The sequence below is a fragment of the Hemitrygon akajei genome, chromosome 9 (assembly GCF_048418815.1).
Source record: "Hemitrygon akajei chromosome 9, sHemAka1.3, whole genome shotgun sequence".
Taxonomy (NCBI): Eukaryota; Metazoa; Chordata; class Chondrichthyes; order Myliobatiformes; family Dasyatidae; genus Hemitrygon; species Hemitrygon akajei.
In genome coordinates this window covers 66,029,135-66,051,576 of record NC_133132.1, presented here as the reverse complement: position 1 = coordinate 66,051,576, position 22,442 = coordinate 66,029,135, and the positions used below count along the sequence as shown (strand labels likewise).

At 40.4% G+C, this 22,442-nt stretch overlaps 1 protein-coding gene across 1 annotated transcript in view; it reads left to right on the top strand.

Annotated features, from left to right (window-relative positions):
- Nucleotides 1–22,442, top strand: part of LOC140732658 (dynein axonemal heavy chain 8-like) — a 952,247-nt gene that overhangs the window by 388,188 nt on the left and 541,617 nt on the right. Inside the window, exon 29 of the mRNA XM_073055351.1 lies at nt 11,653–11,757. Coding sequence (XP_072911452.1) covers nt 11,653–11,757 — 105 coding nt within the window. The remainder of the gene's footprint in view (nt 1–11,652; nt 11,758–22,442) is intronic.

Genomic DNA, 22,442 nt, shown 5'->3' with positions numbered 1-22,442 from the left:
ACGTTGGACTTTCAGCTCTCAACTACAACTATCCTTCAGCCACAATTCAGGGATGGCCACAACATCATACTTGATAATCTGTAATAGCTTAATAAGATCATCCACCTTATTTCTTATACTCTGTGCAATGAGTTATAACACTTTGAGTATTGTATTTGCTACCCTTTTTTAATTCTGCATCCATAATTGCCTTAGCCCTGCCCCTTATCTAAAAATGGATGTGCTGGCATCTAGAGCAGTGTTTTCCAACCTTTTTTATGCCGTAGACCCTTACTGTTAACTGAGGCATTTAGGAATTCCTGGTCTAGAGAAAGTTCACAAGAATGATGGGTTAACTTATGAGGATTATTAGATGGCTCTGGGACTATATGTAGTACCCCAGAAAAGGGGAAACAAATGAAACATAAACACATAATGTTTATGCATTGGTCACTTTATGGTGAATGAATCAAATGTGTACTGCCCCCACCCAGGCATTCTGGCAGGCATGAGCAAATCAATTGTGTGCTGAAGATTGAATGCAAGCCCTTACAATTCAATGGCAGATTCAGTGCATCATGCTGTAAAAGAATACGTTGCACACAGATTCTCAGAATTTTCAACTAAACACATCTGCATGAAAAACATGCAATATCCCTTTTTTCTCAACATGAAATGATATTCACATTAAATATTTTGACACTTTTTAAAAATTATTTGAACATTTACAACTAAATTGAACAGATATCAACCTTGTCATACACTCCCCCTCAAAAGTAGATGTTCTCCCAACATCTCCTCTCAGTGTTAGACTTGCAATCACTTCTTTTCCTGTATGAAACATTACTTTGGTTTCTAGTAGGCATGTGGTAGTTGATGTAGGAACTGAGGCACGGGTGGCCATGAAGCCATTACTTTACTTTATTGTCACGAAACAATTGATACTAGAGCGTACAATCATCACAGCGATATTTGATTCTGCACTTCGCACTCCCTGAAGCACATTAACGTTACACAATTATAATTCAAGGCCTGATACTGATGCGATCTACAGTCTGTATATTGTGACATATGAGAGTCCCAACCCTAGCATATGTAAAGTGTTTTGGTGGTTGTCTTTCTTTGTGAAGAAACTTTGAACTCCTTTTTCTTTGCTCCACCTGGTTGTCTGGCTCATCATTCAAAGGAGTAAATATCAGGAACTGGTTTCAGTTCACTTGCAAGAAATTCACTTGGTTCACTTGGTTTGGATGAACATACAGGGATTGGTAATGATTTGCAAATTTTAAGTCATCTAGGTTACTTGGTACAGATGAAGATACAGGAAATGGTACTGGTTTACATGCAGGAAAGATCAACACCAGTTCCTTCTCAGGCATTTGCTGCTGGAACTTTTGTGAATCCTCAGTCCTCATTTGCCACTCAGCAGGCTGTATGGGCTCCACTTCAAAACTATTGCTGTCCTTGCTACTGTGAGTTTGGAGATGTTGGACTTGGTAGTAATATCCATCCTCATTGTCGCTGGTTGGTTCATTCTCTTTCCTTTCTTCAAGTGGATGAGTCCTGGTGCTCTATTTTAGCAGACATCCCTGCTTTGTTGTAGTATCCATTTGTGGCTCAGCATCCAACGGCAGTGTTCACATGACAAGAGAAGATTGTGATGTAGTACTTTGGATCTTCCCTTTCCTTGTTCAGGTTTTACTTCATAGATTGGCACATTCTCCCCAACTTTTCATACAACGATATGGATGCAGTCCTCCCATTAGTTTCAAAGCTTTCCTGGACCTCTGCAGGGTGTCAGATTATTCACTATAACACAAATTCTCAGGTTGCAATTCTGTAAATCTCACTCTGCTGTCATAATTTCTCTATTTCTCCCTGAGACCTTTTGCATATTATTCTTGGTAATCTAATGGGCTGCTTGAATCTTTCCAAGTATTCACTGTGGGTTGCAGGACTTCTGTCATTGTTCAGGCCAAAGAATATATCTATGGGCAACCTTGGCGATCTACTGTAGAGAAAGTAGAACAGAGATACTGTTACTTCCAACCTTTACAGTTGTAAGCATAGACCATTTTATTCAATTACTTTTTCCAATTTTCTTTTTGTCTTTCTGTTAAGAGTTTTCAACATTTGTAGAAGGGTCCAGTTGAACCTCTCAACTTGTCCATTTCCCCGGGGGGTGGTACGGTGTAGCTCTTGATTCTGCCATGCTACTGTGTTTTCTCAGTTGTGTGAAGAGTTGGTTCTCAAATTCAGCCCCTTGGTCATGGTATATTTGTGGTGGGAACCCAGACTTCAGGGCAAAGTCATTAAAAAGATGGCCAGTGACAGTTTTTCCTGACTTTGAGGTTGTGGCATATGCCTGTGCAAGTCATGTAAAATGGCTAATAATCACCAAAATGTACTTGTATCCACCCTTGCACTTGTCTAGGTGAAGAATGTCAACTGACACAAGTTCAAATGGCTGAATTATCTTGATGCTCTTGAGAGGTGATCTGGTTTCCTAATACAGCTTCTTTTGCTTGAGACGGGTACAGACTCTTAGCACATGGTGCTCAATGTTCTTCTACATGTGAGGCCAAAAAATCTCTCTCTTACATGAGCTGATGTGCGATCAATGCCTTGGTGCCTATTTTATCATGTAGCTCTTTCAGGACTGTACACTTGAACTTCTCAGGTAGCATCAGTTGTGTTTGTTCAGGTCCCTATAGTCAATACAGAGATGAAGGCTTCCATCTTTCTTTCTGACACACACGATAGGGCGAGTTAGATTTCACAATTCACCCGTGGACATTTAGGTCATCCATATAATCCTTCATTTTGTTGTAGAGAGGTTTTGGAATTGAAATATAAGAGCAGGCAACCAGTTCATCATCTTTGAGAGAGATGCTCAGCTGCAAGCCTTTGATACATGCAATGTCAATGTTTGATTTTGAAAAGGAGGGATATTCTTCTCATAGCATCTGCTTCACGATCTGCTGCTATTGTGTTATCTAGGTGGTTCACATTGACTGGGGGATCCCATAAATCAGAGTTGAGTTCACCCTTATCCTTATCAATAACAATGTATGGATGTGTACCTCTCTGAAGTGCTAGGAATGTTTCACATAGTTCTATGCCTTCTGTCCACTGTGGGTTCACTTCTGGTTCAAAAGAGCATTATTTTGTCTTCTCTCACAAATGAAAACTCCTCAGCATTGAATTTGTATTGTTGTTTGTTGTGGTATGTTAACTTTCTCCTTTGTTATCTTTACTCAATACTCACAGGGATTCTCAATGCTAATCAGATTGATAAAGGCCTTGATTTTGCTTCTCTTAAGACTAGGGAATGCATCTCTTACTGTTTCATACAAAAATCTTCCCTTCCTGTCTTTAAGCATTCTTCCATCACTCTCCTTTATAAACTGTTAAATCACATTGAATCCAATGATTGGATGAGGTAGAGGCCTGCCTTTCAGATCCAGAACTGGTATGATCAATTCTTTTGCACCAGGCACAGCTAATTTGAAAGTGATCTCAACCCATCCTGCAACAAGATGTAATGCCTCGGGTAATTCTACTGCCTCCGAAACATCTCTCAGTTTAACTCCAGTTAAGCGCCTAGTTTTCCACTGCTTATCTATGATGCACACCTATGAACCTGTGTCATATATCACTTCACTTCGACATCCCTGTAAGTAGCAATCTACAAGGCACTGTCTGCCTATCAGTGAATTTACAGATGAATGTTGATTGACTTGGCACAAGGAAACTAAAACACTGGTGGATGACTGTCTTACATCCCACTAAGTAGTGCTCGCTGCTACCATAGTTCTAACAGTGGGTGCAACATTCCTCACACCCTCTCTTCTGACAGTGGAAACACTTTCTAGTTTGTGGTGAACGAAGCAGGATATGGACATATTGAGACTGTTGTGCAACTCCATGCTGCTGTGTAATAATAAATAATTCTGTGGAGCTACTTGACATGGCTGCTGAGCTTCAGACAGCAATGCATATGATACTGTTACATACTGCTGAAATGGGGGGGAAATGTTGTTGTTGTAGATCTGAGTATGATTGAGGCAGGGCCAGTTCAATTTACTGTGTTTGCTTTTTTCAGTGGTGCTTTTGTTTAGACCTGACAATGTTGTGCCTCCTGGACTGCTCAGCCCATTTTGTACCCCACTCTGGCAGTTGCTGGTAATTGTGTGATAAGTCCTGCGGCTGAGAAGGAGTTGCTCTCACCTCCTATTTTTTATTTGAAACTGAAAAGCATTGTGACACACAGGTATAGGCTGTTGAAGTTGCTCCTTGACCTATGCAATGTCTTCACTAAGTGTCTTCAACTGGGACCTTAGGTCTATATGTGTCCTTTCTTTCTGACATTTATACTCAACAGGATGTTCCTCTGATTGCAGAGATAACAGTAGCAGTGCGGGCTGACCCAGTTGGCTTCTGTTTATTCTTTTCCTCCGCTCCATTTGCACACACAATGTTCAGCTTCTCTAAGAGTATCTCATCTGAGGTTTTGGGATCTAAAAGGAATGGCTGGAGGTCATTTTCGATACAATCACTTTGTAAACCAGTGAGTACAGTTTGTAAGAACGTACTCTACTCTAAGACTGGATCATATTTCAGTTCAGGCTCCGCTTCTTATGAGGCAAACTGTACCTTCTGCTTCAGATCCAGAACACTTATTAAGAAACTTTATGGCATCCCTGTACTGCATTAAGTCTGCTGTCAGCTGCTTATACAGTTTAGTTGCCCCTTTTTCCTGATAATGTGAGCAAAGGATCTGTCTAAGGGTAGATAAGTTCAAGTCTGATTCACCCTCAGGATAACTGCTCAATTGGAGCCTAGGCATAATTGCTCTGATCACTGCTATCGTCCTCTGGATAGCCTCTTTTTCAGGTGCTTTCTATCTGCAAACAAGGCTAGAAAATAACAACTTATTTGCTGACTGAGCTCACCAACCTGACCAGATATTTTAAAGTCTTTGCACCATTCTGGTGGAACAATTTCTCACTGAACTAACAGCTGTGGATCATTCAAGTTCATCCTGTTAGGAGCTGACCTTTGTATTGACCTGCGGGTTACTGCAATTTCCCTGTTTTCTTCCTCTGTTTCATTGGTCACAGCAGTTGTAGCAGCCACTAACTCATTTAACTTGTCTCTAACCTGCAGAAGTTCAGACAAGTCACTGTCCTCCAGATTTCCCAGCTCCTCTCTTTCCAGATGGTCACTTATTAGGGATACAAGAGACAAACGTGTTTTCTTAACCACGTCCTCTCCTGAGAGCTGAAGGAAGCTACTGAATTCTGCCAGCTTGACTTTATGTAATTCACACACTTTCTCACTTATTTCTTCTTGGAGATTCCTGAGCACAACTATTTTCTCTTCCCCTTGGCAGTGGTGCGAGTTATTGTGGTGGCTGTAAGATTACCTGCTGTTGACTGGATTCTACAGCCTTTAGTATTCACTGTGCCTCAAGTGCATGCACTGCTCCGTCACCTCTCAGAATCACTTACTCTACCTTAATCAACTGCTTCACTCAGTTGCTCTAGGCGATTAAGAAAAAGCTGGGAGCAGCTTGGATGAACTCAATCTGGGAAGGAGATGGTCCACCTGCACACACGATCTCAACGGTGTCTCAAATTTTGTAGTACCCCTGTAAAGGGGAGACAAATGAAACATAAATAATGTAATGTTTGTGCATCAGTCACTTTATGGTGAATGACTCAAGCGTGTACTGCCCCTTCCCAGGCATTCAATCACTTGCTGAAGATTGGATGGCAATGGCAGATTCATTGCTCAATGCTATAAAAGACTACCTTGCACACAGATTCTCAGCATTTACAACTGAACATATTTGCATATTTTAAAGTAATATCCCTTTTTTGTCAATATGAAATGATACTCACATTAAATTAATTATTTTCACTCTTTTTTAAAATTATTTGAACAATGAGGTGGGATCTCATTGAAACTGATTGCCTATTGAAAGGGCTACTTAGATTGGATGTGGAAAGGATGTTTCCTTCAGTGGGAGTCTAGCACCAGAGGGTACAGCTCAGAATACTAGCTCATTGTTTTAGAACACGGATGAGGAGGAATTTCTTTAGCCAGAGGGTGGTGGATCTGTGGAATTCAGTGTAATGGACAGCTGTGAAAGCCAAGTCATTGTGTATATTTAAAGTGAAAGTTGCTAGGTTCTTGATTAGTAAGGATATCAAAGGTTACAGGGAGACGGCAGGAAAATGACTTTGAGGAGGATACCCGGTTTTATTACTGCTGTAAAATCTGACATTTTTATTCCTTATATTTACAGTAGTTATGCAGATTCATTTCTCAGATGAAACATTGTCTGCTTCCTTTATTGCCACACTGAGAATTGGGAATGCTCAGAACTGTATACTGTGCCACTTTAGGGAAACCATGTAAAGTGTCCTTAAAAGGGAACTGCAGTGAGATAGAATAACAAAGGCACAAAAATACCACAATTCTTTCTTCCTGGGGTCTGGCTCTGGACATTGATCTAGCAGATTCCTGGTACAATGCGATGTTCCTATTTAAAGAAAAGATTGGGACAGTCTGAGTAAATAACTATGATACCTTTATTCTAACAATTGTGATGCCCAAGTTACTTGAATCAACACTTAATATGGTGCAGTTAATCAAGAACTGTTACCATGGATTTATTAAAGAAAGGTAGCATTGAACCATAATTGAACTTTTTTGAAGATTGATGAGGTGACATATTTCAAAGGCTACATTGATTTTAACAAGGCATTTGACAAAATGCTATGCAATAGATTGATCAGGACAATAAAACCCCCTTGAATCCAAATCATTTGAACTGAATATGGAAGTGAAAACTGGCCAATTGGAAAAAAGCAAAGAGTAATGATTAACAGATCTTTAGTGATTGGAGGTAAAATGCTATCAATTCCTTCGCCTCCACAGCATCTATTCCCAGAATGCGGCCTTCCTTTCCAGGGCATCAGATGTCTTCCTCCTTCAAAAAAATGGGGTTTCCCTTCCTCCACTATTGAAGCTGCTTTCACCTGCATCTCCTCCATTTCCCGAACATCCATTTTCTCCCCATCTTCCCGCCACCTTTAACAATGATAGAGTTTCTCTTGTCCTTACTGCTCTATGAGCCTCCACATCCAACATATCATCCTCCACAACTTATGCCATCTCCAAAGGGATCCTACTACTAAACATATCTTTACTTCCCACCCCTCTTTTTGTTTACCTGGATGACAAACTTGTCACCAGCGCATGCAATTCTGAACATGTGTCCCATCTCCATACACTTTTCGAATACTTAAACCAACACAAGTTGATAATTAACTCCGCTAAATGCCAGTTTGGGTTGTCAACCATTGAGTTTCGTATTTCCGCAGAAGATGCAAAACCTCTTCCACCAAAAGTAGCCATTATTATGAATTTCCTACCACCTCACGCTAAAAAAATCTACAAGAGTTTTTAGGTTTGGTGAATTTTTATCACTGCTTCATTCTGTTAGCTGCTGAATTTGTGCTTTCCCTGTATAGTACATTTAAAGGCAATACCCCCTAATCATGTGCTGGACTGGTCAGCGAACATGACCTGGGCATTTGATGATACCAAACAAACAGGTGAAGGAGCAACACCTTATATTCTGTCTGTGTAGGCTTCAACCCGATAGCATGAATATCAATTTCTCTTTCTGCTAAAAATGTATTTTCCCTCCTCCTCCCCTCTTCTTTTATTCCCCACTCTAGCCTTTTTTCTCTTCTCACCTGCCTATCACTTCTCCCCAGGTCCCCTCCTCCTTCCTTTTCTCCAATTGTCCACTCTTTTCCATTAGTTTCCTCTCCAACCCTTTACCTTTCCCACCCACTTCACTTCAGCCACAAGACTATACAATATAGGAGCAAATTAGACCATTTGTCCTATCGTGTCTGGTCTGTCATTTCATCATGGCTGATCCAATTCTCCTCTCAGCCCCAATCTCTTGCCTTCTCCCCATATCCCTTCATGCCTTGACCAAACAAGAATCTATCAATCCCCGCCTTAATATATATAAAGACTTGGCCTCCACAGCTGCCTATAGCAAAGAATTCCACAGATTCACCACTCTCTGGCTAAAGAAATTTCTCCTTATCTCTGTTCTAAAAGTATGTCCCTCTGTTCTGAGGATGTGTCCTCTGGTCTTAGACTATCTGATCATAGGAAACATGCTCTCCACATGCACTCTATCAAGGCCTTTCACCATTCGATAGGCTTCGATGAGGTCACCCTCATTCTTCTGAATTCTACTGAATACAGGCCCAGAGCTATCAAACACCCTTCATGTGACAAGCCATTCAATCCTGGAATCATTTTGTGAACCGCTTTTGATCACTCTCCATTTTCAGCACATCCTTTCTAAGACAAGACGTCCAAAACTGCTCACAATACTCGAAGTGATGTCTCTCCAGTGATTTATAAAGTCTCAACATTACATCCTTGCTTTTATATTCGAGTCCTCTTGAAATGAATGCTAGCATTGCATTTGCCTTCCTCACCATCGACTCTACCTGCAAATTAACCTTCATGGAATCTTGCACAAGGACTCCCAAGTCTCTTTATGCCTCAGTTTTTTGTATTTTCTGTCCAATTAGAAAATAGTTAACCCTTCACAAAGTCCATAATCATACAATTCCCGACCATTTCTTTGCCCATTTTCCAAATCTGTCTAAGTTCTTCTGTAGCCTCCCCACTTCCTCAAAACTACCTGCCCCTCCACCCATCTTCATATCATCTGCAAACTTTGCACCAAAGCCATCAATTCCATCATCTAAATCATTGACATATAATGTAAAAAGAATCGGTCCCAACACAGACCCCAGTGGAAAACCACTAATCACCAGCTGCTAACCAGAAAAGCCCCCCTTTATTCCCAGTCTTTGCCTCCTGCCAATCAGCTACTGCTTTTTTCATGCTAAAATCTTTGCTGTAATACTATGAGTCTCAGCTTTTTAAGCAGCTTCACGTGTGGCATCTTGTCAAAGGTCTTCTGAAAATCCAAGTACACAATGTACACCGATTCTTTTGTCTATCCTGATTGTTGTTTTGTCAAAGAATTCCAACAGATTTATCAAGCAGGATTTTCCCTTGAGGAAACCATGCTGACTATGGCCTACTTTAACGTGTGCCTCCAAGTATCCTGAGACCTCATCCTTAATAATCGACTCCATCATCTTTCCAACCACTGAGGTCAGACTAACTGGCCTATAATTTTCCTTCTGCCTCTCTCCCTTCTTGAAGAGTGGAGTGACATTTGCAAATTTCTAGTCTTCTGAAACCATTCCAGAATCTAGCAATTCTTGAAAGATCATTACTAATGCCTCCACAATCTCTTCAGCCACCTCTTTCAGAACCTTGGGGTATATACCATCTGGTCCAGGTGGCTTATCTACCTTCAGACCTTCCGGTTTCTGAAGAACCTTTTCTTTGGTAATGGGAACTTAACACACTTCATGATCCCTGACATCTAGAGCTTCCACCATTTGGCTTCACATTTCACCTTCTAGCTAGCCTCCTTCCCCTTCCCTCACCCAACTTTTGATTCTGGCATCTTCCCCCTTCTATTACAGCCCAAAACATTGATTGTTTATTTATTTTCATTGATTCTGCCTGACCTGCTGAGTTCCTCCGGCATTACATGTGATGCAGTGTAGGACTTTATTCAGTGAGATGTTGCAGGACTTGTTAATAGGCCACTTGTTTTTTGTAATACTGTGTATATTATTAACTTGGATTTAAATCTAAGAGATATAATTAAGAACGTACAAAAAAGCTGGATGAACTCAGCAGGTCGGGCAGCATCCGTTGAAAGGAACAGTCAACGTTTCGGGCCGAGACCCTTCGTCAGGACTAAAGAAGGAGGGGGCAGAGGCCCTATAAAGAAGGTGGGGGGAGGGTTGAATGTACCAGGTGAAAAACCAATAGAGGAAAGATCAAGGGGTGGGGGAGGGGAAGCAGGGAGGGGATAGGCAGGAGAGGTGAAGAAGGATAATTAAGAAGCTTGCTGTTGATTCCAACATTGACAATGTGCTTGATGTAAAGAGAACTTGAAGCTGCAGGAAAATATCAATAGACTAGTTAAATATACATAAAATTTGCTCTAGGAAAGTGTGAGATAATACTTTAGGGAATACAAGCAAAGCAAGGGAAAACCTTTAAAAATAAAACTGTGAGGAAAAAAATCTTTATGGAGTGCATATCTACAAATTTAGCCAGAGGTATAGGATAGTTAAGAAAGCATATCAAACATTTGCTTTTATCTACCCATGCATTAAATATAGAAAATAGGATGATTATATGGGAACTTGTAAATAAAAGTGAAGACACAGCTAGAGTATAGCACAGATTTCTTTTTAGCACTCTACTGGAAGGATGTGGTAGCACTGAAGAGAGTACAGTGGAGATTTAAAAGGCTATTGCCAGAATTAAGTGTTCACCTAAATATAGTAGACATCTGGAACTCACTGCCTGAATGGGTGATGAAGCAAGAGAACCTATAAGATTTAAAATTACCTTAATGAAGAAATGAATAACTATAATTTATAAGACAATTATTTGGGAGATGGAGAGTGGTGGTAGCTAATATAAATGGATATGATGGGCTGAATGGTCTCCTGTGCCACAAACTTCCATGTTTCTATGACTTGCTAATGAAATCTTCATTCATCTCCCAAACCAAGTTTCAACCATTTCCTTGTCATGGTCTGACCCTCTCTTTCATTGCAATTCAGGCTTTAGTTGCTTCCTGGAAAATTGAGAAACTAAGTTGGAATCAAGTTTCAGGGAGGGAGGGGGAAAGAAAAGGATAGGACAAATGGAATATCTCTTATAGTCCAAGACTAGGATTAGTTTATAGTCCAAGACCATGATTGCCTTAAGGATATCCTGTAAATGTGGTTTACTATGGCTATTAAGGAGAGGGAGCATGACCCTTTTTTGATAAACTCGATGAAATACTTTGTGAGTATAAACAGAAACAATGTAAAAGTTGTGAAAAGCGGGACTATAGGATATGTACAGCAGATCAGGATGTGCTAATGGACAGAGAAAAAAGTGAGCCAAAACCACAAGAAAAAATGCTGGAAACCAAAGTATCAGCACATAAAATGTTGGAAATATTCAACACTCAGTCAAAATTTGGCTCCGTTTTTTATGTCCCCATCAGCTCAGCTTGACTTGTTGGTCATGTCTTTTATATTAGGTTAATGGACAAAAAACGTTTGTATCAACCAAGTAGCCCATAACAGCTAATACCACAGCAGTTAGACTAATATTACAATTAAGTAATAAATTAGTCTTAAAATAAGCATAATATCATTCCTATATTTCATATTGTGGATGAACTGATGAAAGATGGTTGCATTGGTAAACTTATAGCTCCATCATTATTATATTATGCACTTATAATCAAAGGAGAACCTGAGGGATCTTTATCAGTTTTCTTTTACTGTCTAGCAATTGCTTTATTTCTGCCAGTTGTGATATTCCAATTATGGAATTAATTCTGAAGTTGCTACAACCCTTTTCAGTTATATCATAAATATTTTCAATTTGTTTTGCAGCTTAATATAGATATAGCTTGTCATATAGACAAGAGTGCTAGATTTTATCTATTGTTTCCTTATCTCATAGGAAGCATATAGTATCCTGAACAAGTTTGATGTGGAAATTTCAAAAGAAGAAGCAGAAGGAGCTGACACACTTCGGTATTTTTTTAACAAAATGCAAGTTAAAGCTGTGAGTATTGTATTCTAATTGTGTAATGACAAATCAGAAAGAATCAATGACAGTTTGGAAGCACTTTAAAAGAGAAGTTAAATGATGATATTGGGGCTTAAGTTCTGCTCCTCTCACATGTGTCTACCTCCTTTTAGGCAGTTCCTTGGAATCATGGATGACAATCCCATTCTGCTTCCATAAGCTGCGGTGTACTGATAAGATCAATGGTTTACATAAACTTTTGCAATGTTTTTGATAAAGTCCTGCATAGTGCACTGATCCATTTTAAGGCATAAGGGGATCCAAGATCTGTTGACAAACCAGTCCAAAGTAGCTTGGAGACAGTGTAGTTTTCAAATATGTTTTATTGACTAGAAGTCTGCAACCAATGGTGTACTACGGGGATGGTTTCAGAGACCAATGCTGTTTGTCATATACAGACATAGTCACAGAGTTAACTAATTCATCCATGACAACTAAATTCTCTAGCTGAGCTAGTCCCAACTGCCTGCATCACCGGAACTGAAAAGTACTGAGTTAGTGGTTGCGAAATGATACAAAAGAATATAAACCAGTTAGAATGTTGGATAGAGAGTTGGTAGATGGAACTTAATACAAACAGGTGTGAGCCAATGGATGTTAGGATTTCAAATATCAATAGGACATATAGTAAATGGCAGGGACCTGAGGAGTACTGATGTACAGATAGACTTTGGAACACAAGTTCACAAAACTGGCAACACAGGTGGATAGGGTAGTGAAGAAGGCACTGGGCATACTTGACTTCAGAGTTATAGCTGTTCAAAACACTTGTCAGGCTGTAGTTGGGAATATTGTGTACATTCCTAGTCACTCATTAGTGAGTGTAAAGACTGCAAAACAATTCACAATGATGTTGGCTGGAATGAAGTGCTTGTAAAAAGGCTGAAGGATGAATTTAAAGAGTCTTATAAAATTGTGAGGGGCAGGCTAGATGATCAGAGTCTATTTTCCTAGGGTATGGGAACTGAAAAATGGAGCCCTTATGTTTAAGGTGAGAGAAGAGGAAAATAACATCTGATGGACAACTTTTCCACACATAGGGTGGTGGCTATATGGAACAAGCTGCTAGAGGAAATGGTAGAGCTGGATACAATTACAATGTTGAAAAGTCATATAGAAGGGTACATAAATAGGGAAGGAGTAGAATGATACAGGCCTAATATAGACAAAGGGGATTAATGTAGACAAGCATCATAGTTGATATGGATGAATTGGGCCAAAGAGCCCATTCTCCACTGTACATTTCTATGAATCTATGACTTCTAGTCATCTAGATAAACACTACATGAATAGGAAAGATTTAGAGGGCTATGGACCAAATGTGGGTAAATTGGACTAGCTCTCTGGGCAACGCAGTCACCATGAACAAGTTGGGCCGAAGAGCCTGCTTACATGTTGTATGACAATGTTACTTAATTTGAGGGTGAGCTGATATATTGAAGATGTTAACAAATATCATAATTGTTGCATGCCATCAGAGGTGACATCTGAGATTTGAGAAATGGTTCACTTTTAACAGGGTCTCACTATGAAACTTAATCGCTTAGGGATTAGTGTTATACAGTATCTGTTGTTTGGGAGAGGACTTTAGTCTTGCAGACATGTACAATGCCTATAGTTTTATAATTCTTCAGCCTATGAAGTGGTAGACTCATAGAGGTATAGAGTAATACACACAGATATAGGCCCTTTGAGTCATTGCCATCCACGGTGCTCAGCCAGCTAATCCCACTTTCCTGTATTTGGCTCACAAACCTCCAAGCCCTGCCCCTCTATGTATTCTTATATGATACTATTGTACCAGTGTCAACCACTTCCTCTTTCAGATAATTTCATATACTCCCCACCAATTGCATGAAAAAGTTAGAAATAAAGTTTAGCTTTATTTGTCAAATGTACATTGAAACATACAGTAAAATGTGATGTTTACATCAATAACCAACACAGTCCAGGAATGTGCTGGGGCAGCCTGCAGAGTCAACATGTTTCCAACGCCAGTGTAGCATGCCCACAATTTACTAACCCTAACCAGTGCATCTTTTAGAATGTGCCAAGGAGACCTATATGGTCATAGGGAGAATCTGCTTGGTCATGGGTTGATCCTACAGACTCCTTACGGACAGCAGCTGGAATTGAACACTTATCTTACAGTTGGCACTGTATGCTACTGTGTCGTCCATACCAAGTTTTCCCTCAAATCCTTTTAAAATTTTTCCCCTTTAACCCTATCACCCAGATTTTAATTCCCCAGTCTGGGAGTCAATAGATTAATGCTGTCCACCTTATTTATGTCCCTTGTGATTTTATAAACCTCTGTAAGGTCACCTTTTCTCCTCTAAGATTCAAGAAATAAAGACCTAACCTGGCCACTGCCTCCCTATAACTCAGTTCCTCTAGTTCTGGTAACATCTTTCTAAATCTTTTCTGCACTCTTGCTAATTTAACCACAAATTCCCTGTAACAGGATAACCAAAGGTGTACATTATACTCCAAGATGGTGGTGGTGAAACACAATGACTTTTTGTGGGCAAATTACAAAATGACTTCTAAACTACTCTCAGTGCAATATGAAGCCTGTAATTTCCCTTTAAGTAATGTACATTAGAGCAGTCTTAATGAACTAGTGATTTCATGATCTTCTGAAGGATTCTGTGGACTTAACTCTCAGGAGGGCAGGTATGGCATTTTTAAGCGGATAAATGTACATCTCTATGGCTGGAAGACAAGAAAGGGGGAAGAACTCCAAGCCAGACTAAATTGGCAGGGTGTATAAGTTCCTGGTACCCAGTACCTTGTTAGCAAATGTACAGTCATTGGAGAACAAGATTGAGGACCTAAGGGCAAGATTGCTGTCTCAGAGGAAAATGAGGGATACCTGTGTTCTGTGTTTCACAGAGACGTGGTGCACCTCAGACATCAGTAAGACATGAGGGCTTCACAATACACCAGATGGCCTGGACTAGACTGTTAATTGGAAGAGGGCAAAAGGTGGAAGTCTTTGTTTCATGTAAACACTCCATGGTGCTCAGGTGTAGCGGACTTGTTGCACTCTTGTTCCCCCAACCTGGAACAGCTAATGATTAAATGCCAACTATTCTGCTTACCAAGAGAGTTCTCCTCCATGATCCTGACCGCAGTTTACATACCAAAGGCCAATGTTAAGCAAGCACTTGAGGCAGTGAGTACAGTGACTAGCAAATGAGAAACAGCCTAGCCTGACATGTTCCAGGGACCTCAATCAGGCTTGTTTGAAGAAATCTCTGTCCAATTATCATCAGCATATCTCCTGCAGCACAAGAGTTCTTAATCCACTTGACCACTGTTATACTACAGTTCCATTACTAGAACACATTTCGGGAAACCTGATAATCTGGCTGTTTTTCTACCTGCATATGGGCAGAGGCTAAAGGGCAAAACTCCTGAGATAAGAAAAACAAAGAGGTGGTTGTGCAAGGCAGAGGAGCAACTATAGGATTACTTCAATTCAAAGGCCTGGTCTGTGTTCAAGGATTCAGCAGAGGATCAGAATGAATATACCTTAGTTGTCACTCGTAAGTGAGTGTTTCCACATAAAATCATTCAAATTCTTCCCTAACCAGAAGCCCTGGATGAATCAAAAGATCCACAGTCAGCTGAGGGCCAGATCAATAACATTCAGGTGTGGTGATTAAGTAGAATTCAAGACGTCCAGATATGATCTCCAAAAAGCAATCTCACATGCCAAGTGCCAATTTCAGACCAAACTTGAATCACTGAATGATGCTCAACAGTTGTGGCAAGACTAGAATGCTATCACTTCCTGCAAAGTGAAACCAAGCAACATAGGTGACAACAAGGTTTTGCTCCCAGATAAGCTCAGTGCTTCTTATGCTCGCTTTGACCGTCAAAACATGGAGGCATCTTCATGAACTCTAAGAGCCCCCGCTGACCCTGTGGATTTCAGTCTCTAAGGCCAACATGAGAACATCCTTCAGGAGGTGAACCCATGGAAAGCATCTGGCCCAGACGGGGTATCTGGCTGAGTACTAAAGACATGTGCTGATCAACTGGCTGAAATAGTTACTGATACCTTTAACCACTCACTTCAGCAGTCTGAGGTACCCACCTACTTTAAGCATGCTTCAATTATACCGATGCCTAAGAAGATGTGGTAAACTACCTCAATGACTATTATCCAGTAGCACTTGCATCATCTGTGATGAAGTGTTTTGAAAAGTTGATGATTTAGCATATCAACTCCTGCCTGAGAAACAACTTGGATGCACTCTAATTTGCCTACCATCTCAAGTCAGCAACACATGCCATTTCATTGGCTCTTTACTCAATCCTTGGACATTTGGACAGCAAAGAAGCATATATCATGATGCTCTTCATTGATTGTATCTTGGCATTCAATAATATTATCCCCTCAAAATTAGTCAATAAGCTTCAAGAGCTTGGCCTCAATATCTCCTTGTGCAATTGGATCCTCGACTTCCTTACTTGCAGATCCCAGTCAGTTTGGATTGGCATCAACATGTCCTCCACAATCACCATTAGAACAGGTGCACCACAAGGCTGTGTGCTTAACCCCTTGCTCTTGTCCCTTTATACTTATGACTGCGAGTTTAAGCACAGCTCCACTTCCATATTTAAGTTTGTTGACAACATCACTGTTGTTGGCTGAATCAAAGGTGGTGCCAAATCAATATAGGAGGGAGATTGAAAATCTGACTCCTGGAGCCTCAACAACCTGTCATTCAATGTTAGCAGTGAAAAGGAGCTGATTTTTGACTTCAGGAGAAAGAAATCAGAAGTTCATGAACTTTTCCTCATCAGGGGATCAGAGATGGAGAGTGTCAGCAACTTTAATTCCTCAGTGTTATCATTGAAGAGGATCTGTCCTGGGTGCAGCACATAAATGCCATTATGAAGAAAGGCTTGCAGGACCTCTACTTTATTAGAAGTTTGTGAAGATTTGACACATCATCTAAAACTTCGACAAACTTCTATAGATGTGCAGTGGAAAGTATGTTGACTGGCTGCATCACAAACCTGGTATGAAAACACCAAGGGAAAAGCCTACAAAAAATAGTGGATACAGCCCAGTCCATCACAGGTAAAGCCCTCACAACTGAGCACATCTGCACGGAATGCTGTTGCAGGAAAGCAGCATCTATCATCAAGGGCCCCTACGAACCAGGCCATGATCTTTTTTCACTGTTGCCATCGGGAAGGAGGCTCAGGTGCTGCAGGACCCACACCACCAGGTTCAGGAACAGTTTTTACCCTTCAACCATAAGGTTCTTCAACCAGTGGGGATAATTTCAGTCAACTTCACTTACCCCAAGATTGAACTCTTCCCCAACCTATGCACTCACTTTCAAAGACTTCATTTCATGTTCTTGATATTTATTGCTTACTTATTTACTTACTTACTTTCATATTAGCACAGTTTGATGTCTTTTGCAGATTGTTTGTTTGTCTGTCTTGTTGTGTATGGTCTTTCATTAATTCTATTGTGTTTCCTTGTATTTACTGTGAATGCTCACTAATAAAAGAATCCTAGGGTTGTATATGTTAACATAGATGTACTTTGTTTATAAATTTACTTTGAACTTTGAACCTTGAGGTGTTGCCTCACTTAAATAACTGAATATTCATATATTCAATGCCCTAACCAATGAAGGCCAGTATACTAAACTCCTTTATCACCAATATTTCTACCTGTGTTGCAGCTTTCAATGAACCATGCACTTGTACTCCCAGTTTAAAACATAACATTGGCGACGAGGTATTCTTAAAACAAACCCGAGACAGCTACAGACCTGTTAAAGTGCAGTGAGACGTTCGAACTATAAAAAACATAGCGAGTAAAAGATACAGCCCAGCACATGCAGACACGTCGAGTTACAAAAAGGGCTGTGAACAGAAGAATTCAGTGTTCATAAAGAGTGAGTACGAGGTGACAATAATCATTTAAAAAAGCAGAAATGGCTGGCTGCATCAGAAAGACTGATGAATTTAATTGCACAACGAGTAATTGAGCCATGTATACTGAGCTATTGGAATAGTAGTTTGAAGCAAATGAAATAACCAATGAGAAATGAGCACCAATTTTGCTAAGTACATTAAGTTTAAAGACATATAGTTTCCTTTGAAGTTTAACTGCTCCAAGCTAACCATCCAAAATCAGTTTTGCTGATATTTTCAAAGTGATGCAGGAGCACTTGGAACTAAAGCTATTGTTGATTGCAGAATGCTCTAGGTTTCATAAGAAGAATCAGAATGAAAGGGAGTCCATTTTAGCATACGTGGCTGAATTGAAAAAATTGAGCATTGTCAGTTTGGTAATGAGTAGTTGCATGCATTCTCCTTTAAGCTGGAGTTTATAGCTTACTAGGGAGGAATGTTGTGTATTTAATATTTCAATAATATTGGAGTAGTCTTGTGTGTGTATGTGTGTGTACATTTGTACTTATATATAGGTTGGTTGAGCATTCTTGCTTAAATAATTCATTACGGTTATATGTATGAATACATCATCACGCTACCATGTGTTATGTGCACGCCTCGCTTAAACTATACTTGAATTTAGACCCACATTTCTGGATTACCGAATCTTCCTTTAAGTTAGTTTAACATTTTGAAGTTACGCAACATAACAGTTTAGACCACAATTGTTATTTCACTGTGTTCAAAAATGTTTTCAGAATATACTATCATTTATTAATTGTTTCCTCTAGTTTCTGGAAGTTTTGAGGCCTGCAAGTACAATAGCATGCAGTGAGAGATTGTTTCATTTTCTGAGGAGTTGCAAGTTGGAATATTGAAGTACTTTTCCTTTTGTACAGCTAGTTCTGCAGCACATGTTCTTCGATAACAGACAGAAATTTGTCTGTCCCTATTGCCAATGCTGCTTTATGTAAAGAAAGGCTTCAGTGATGCTGAGGGTATAAGAAGGTAACAGAGGTGGATCATCTTTTTGCACATCTGGCTGCAGGTGGTTGTAAGTTGTACATCCCTGTCCTTTGCACTTAGGTTCTTGGCTGTACCATCTGTCAAAGAGGATGTTATTAGATCTTGCCCTTATGTTTGTCCTTTAATTATCAACTACTATACAGATCTAGATGTGGCAGAAACAAACATTTCATCTGATCCAATGGTTGTAGGATCGGTTGGTTTGCTGTATGACACCATCTTTGTTCTTCGATATGTAGGTATGTTGACCCTATGTTAGCATCTCAATTCTTTTGCAGTCCACTTTGTATAAGGAATATCAAGAGACAATACCAGTCAAAAATCAAGTCCAGACAAGCCCTCATTTGTGTCAAGGCTTCTATGTTATAATGGGCCACAAGGTGAACTTGGGCAGCACACTGACAACAGTACATCCCTTTATGATCTGTATAACACCTTCAGATAAATCTTCTGGAGTGTGTATCCACATTAAGCCTCCAGACCAGTTGGAATCCCTAGCCATTTCCTCAGCTCCTGTATAGATCAGCTGATGGGTACTTGAAGACATTTTTTAATGTTTAACGTGGATGACTTTATAGTCCAGATGCTTGAGAGATGAATGAGAGCCAGATGATGGTGTCCTTCTACTGCCACCCTCTCACATCTTTAGGCAAGACAATTCTGAATCCACACAGCCAAGTTTCCCTAATCCCATGCCTTCTGACTTTCTGAATAAGCCTACAATGCCAAACGCCCTTACTAAAATCCATATACACCATACCCACCATTCTACCTTCATTAATGTGTTCCTCAAAGAAATCAGTAAGACTCCTGAATATAACCTGCCCGTCATAAAGACATATTGATATCCCCAATCAGACTATGCTTATCCAAGTGCTTGTAAATACTATCTCTAAGAATTCTTTCCAAAAGTTTGCCCACCACTGAGATAAAACTCATTGATCTTCCCAGGACTATCCCGATTATGTTTCTTGAACAAAGGACTAACATTAGCCACCCTTCAATATTAAAACCTACAGAGAGCAACTAAAAGAATCATTAGAAGGGAAAAGATGAAATATGAAAGCAAGCTAGCAAATAATAGCAAAGTGGATATTAAAGGCTTTTCGAGTATGTAAAAAATAAAAGAGAGATAAGAGTGGATATAGGACCACTAGAAAATGAGACAGGAGAAATAATAATGGGGGACAAGGAGATGGCAGATGAACTAAATGATTATTTTAGCAATGTGCAAGATGTTGTAATGTGTGATGGAAACAGTTACTATTACAAGAGAGAATATATTCAGAAAGCTGAAAGACCTAAAAGTACATAAGTCATCTGGACCAGATGAACTGCACCCTAGGGTTCTGAAAGAGGTAGTGTCAGCATTAGCAATGATCTTTCAAAACTCATTGGACTTAGGCATGGTGCCAGAGTCCATGCCAGACAAAATATACTGGAAAATTGCAAATGTCACTCCACTCTTTAAGAAAGGAGGAAGGCAGCAGAAAGGAAATTATAGACCAATTAGTCTGACCTCAGTAGTTACGGAGATGTTAGAGGCAATTGTTAAGGATGAGGTTATGGAGTACTTGGTGACACAGGACAAGATAGGACAAAGTCAGCATGATTTCCTTAAAGGAAAATCCTGGCTGATTAACCTGTTAGAATCCTTTGAGGAGATTACAAGTAGGATAGATAAAGGGCATGTAGTGGATGTTGTGTATTTGGACTTTCAAAAGGCCTTTGACAAGTTGCCACACATGAGGCCGCTTACTAAGTTAAGAGCCAATGGTATTACAGCAAAGTTACTAAAGCAGTTAGAGCATTGGCTGATTGAAAGAAGGCAGCGAGTGAGAATAAAAGGATTCTTGTCTAGTTGTCTAACAGTGACTAGTGGTGTTCCCCAGGGGTCAGTATTGAGACCACTTCTTTTTATGGGGCATATAAATGATTTAGATGATGAAATAGATGGCTTTGTTGCCAAGTTTGCAGATGATATGAAGATGGGTGGAGGTGCAGGTTGTGATGAGAAACAGGATGCAGAAGGACTTAGACAGATTAGGGGAATAGGCAAGAAAGTGGCAAATGAAATACAATGTTGGAAAATGCATGGTCATGCACTTTGGTAGTAGAAATAAATATGCAGACTATTTTCTAAATTGGGTGAAAATTCAAAAATCTGAGCAAAGGGACTTGGGAGTCCTTGTGCAGAACACACTTGCAGTTTGAGACAGTGGTGAGGAAAGCAAATGAAATATTAGCATTCATTTCAAGAGGTCTAGAATACAAGAGCAGGGATGTGGTGCTGGGGCTTCATAAGGCACTGGTGAGGCCTCGCCTTGAGAATTGTGAACAGTTTTGGGCCCCTCATCTTAGAAGAGATATGCTGGCATTGGAGAGGGTCCAGAGGAGATTCACAAGGATGATTCCAGGAAGGAAAGGGTTATCATATGAGGAACATTTGATGGCTCAAGGTCCGTACTTGCTGGAATTTAGAATTCAATGAGGGGGATCTCATTAAAACCTTTCAAATGTTGAAAGGCCTAGACAGAGTAGATGTGCCAAGTATTTTTCCCATGGTGGGAGAGTCAAGAACAAGTGGGGACAGTTTCAGGATAGAGGGGTGTCCATTTAAAACAGAGAAGCAGAGACATTTCTTTAGCCAAAGGGTGGTGAATTTGTGGAATTTATTATTTCAGGTAGTTATGGAGGCCAGGTCAATGGTTATATTTAAGGCAGAGTTTGATAGGTTCTTGATTGGATACTGCATCAAAGGTTATAGGGAGAAGGCCATGGAGTGGGGCTGAGGAGGGAAAAAAGGATCCGCCATGATTGAATGGTGGAGCAGACTCAATGGGCCAAACGGTGCAATTCTTGTCCTATGTCTTATGATCTTATGACCCAAAACTGCTCACCATATTCCTTGTGTGGTCTGAATGATGCTTTACAAAGCCTTTGCTCTATATTCTTGCTTTTATATTCTCTCAAAATGAATGCTAACATTGCATTTGCCTTCCTTACTACTGACTCAACCTTCAAGTTAATCTTTATGGAATCCTGCACTAGGATTTTTAAGTTCCTTTGCACCTCTGATTTCTAAGAGTTCAGCATCAAGAAGAGTTCAGCGTCATGGCGTACGTGGAACTCACCGAGGTGTGGGCGAAGGGGGACAAAGCTGAGGCCCTTACTGAGGCAGAGCGCTCTGTCCTCAGTAAGGGCCTCAGCTTTGTCCCCCTTCGCCCACACCTCAGCGAGTTCCGCGTGTGCCATGACGCTGAACTCTTCTTCCGCCGGTTCCGTCTCCAAGATTACTTCTTTGACAAGGACTCTCCTACCCCCACCGATGACCCCTTCTCCCGTCTTCAACCCTTCTCCTCTTCATGGACACCCTGCTCTGGTCTTCTGTCTGCTCTGGATCTCTTTATTTCTAATAAAGACGGGACATCAACCATCTCGACTTCACTACACCCTGTTCCAATTCCAACCTAACTCCTTCCGAATGCTCTGCTCTCCGCTCCTTCTGCACCAATCCCAACCTCACTATAAAACATGCTGATAAGGGGGGAGCTGTTGTTGTCTGGCGTACTGACCTCTACTTGGCCGAGGCACAGCGACAACTCTCTGATACCTCAACTTATTTACCCCTTGATCATAACCCCACTAAGGAGCACCAGGCCATTGGCTCCTATACCATCACCAACCTTATCAGCTCTGGG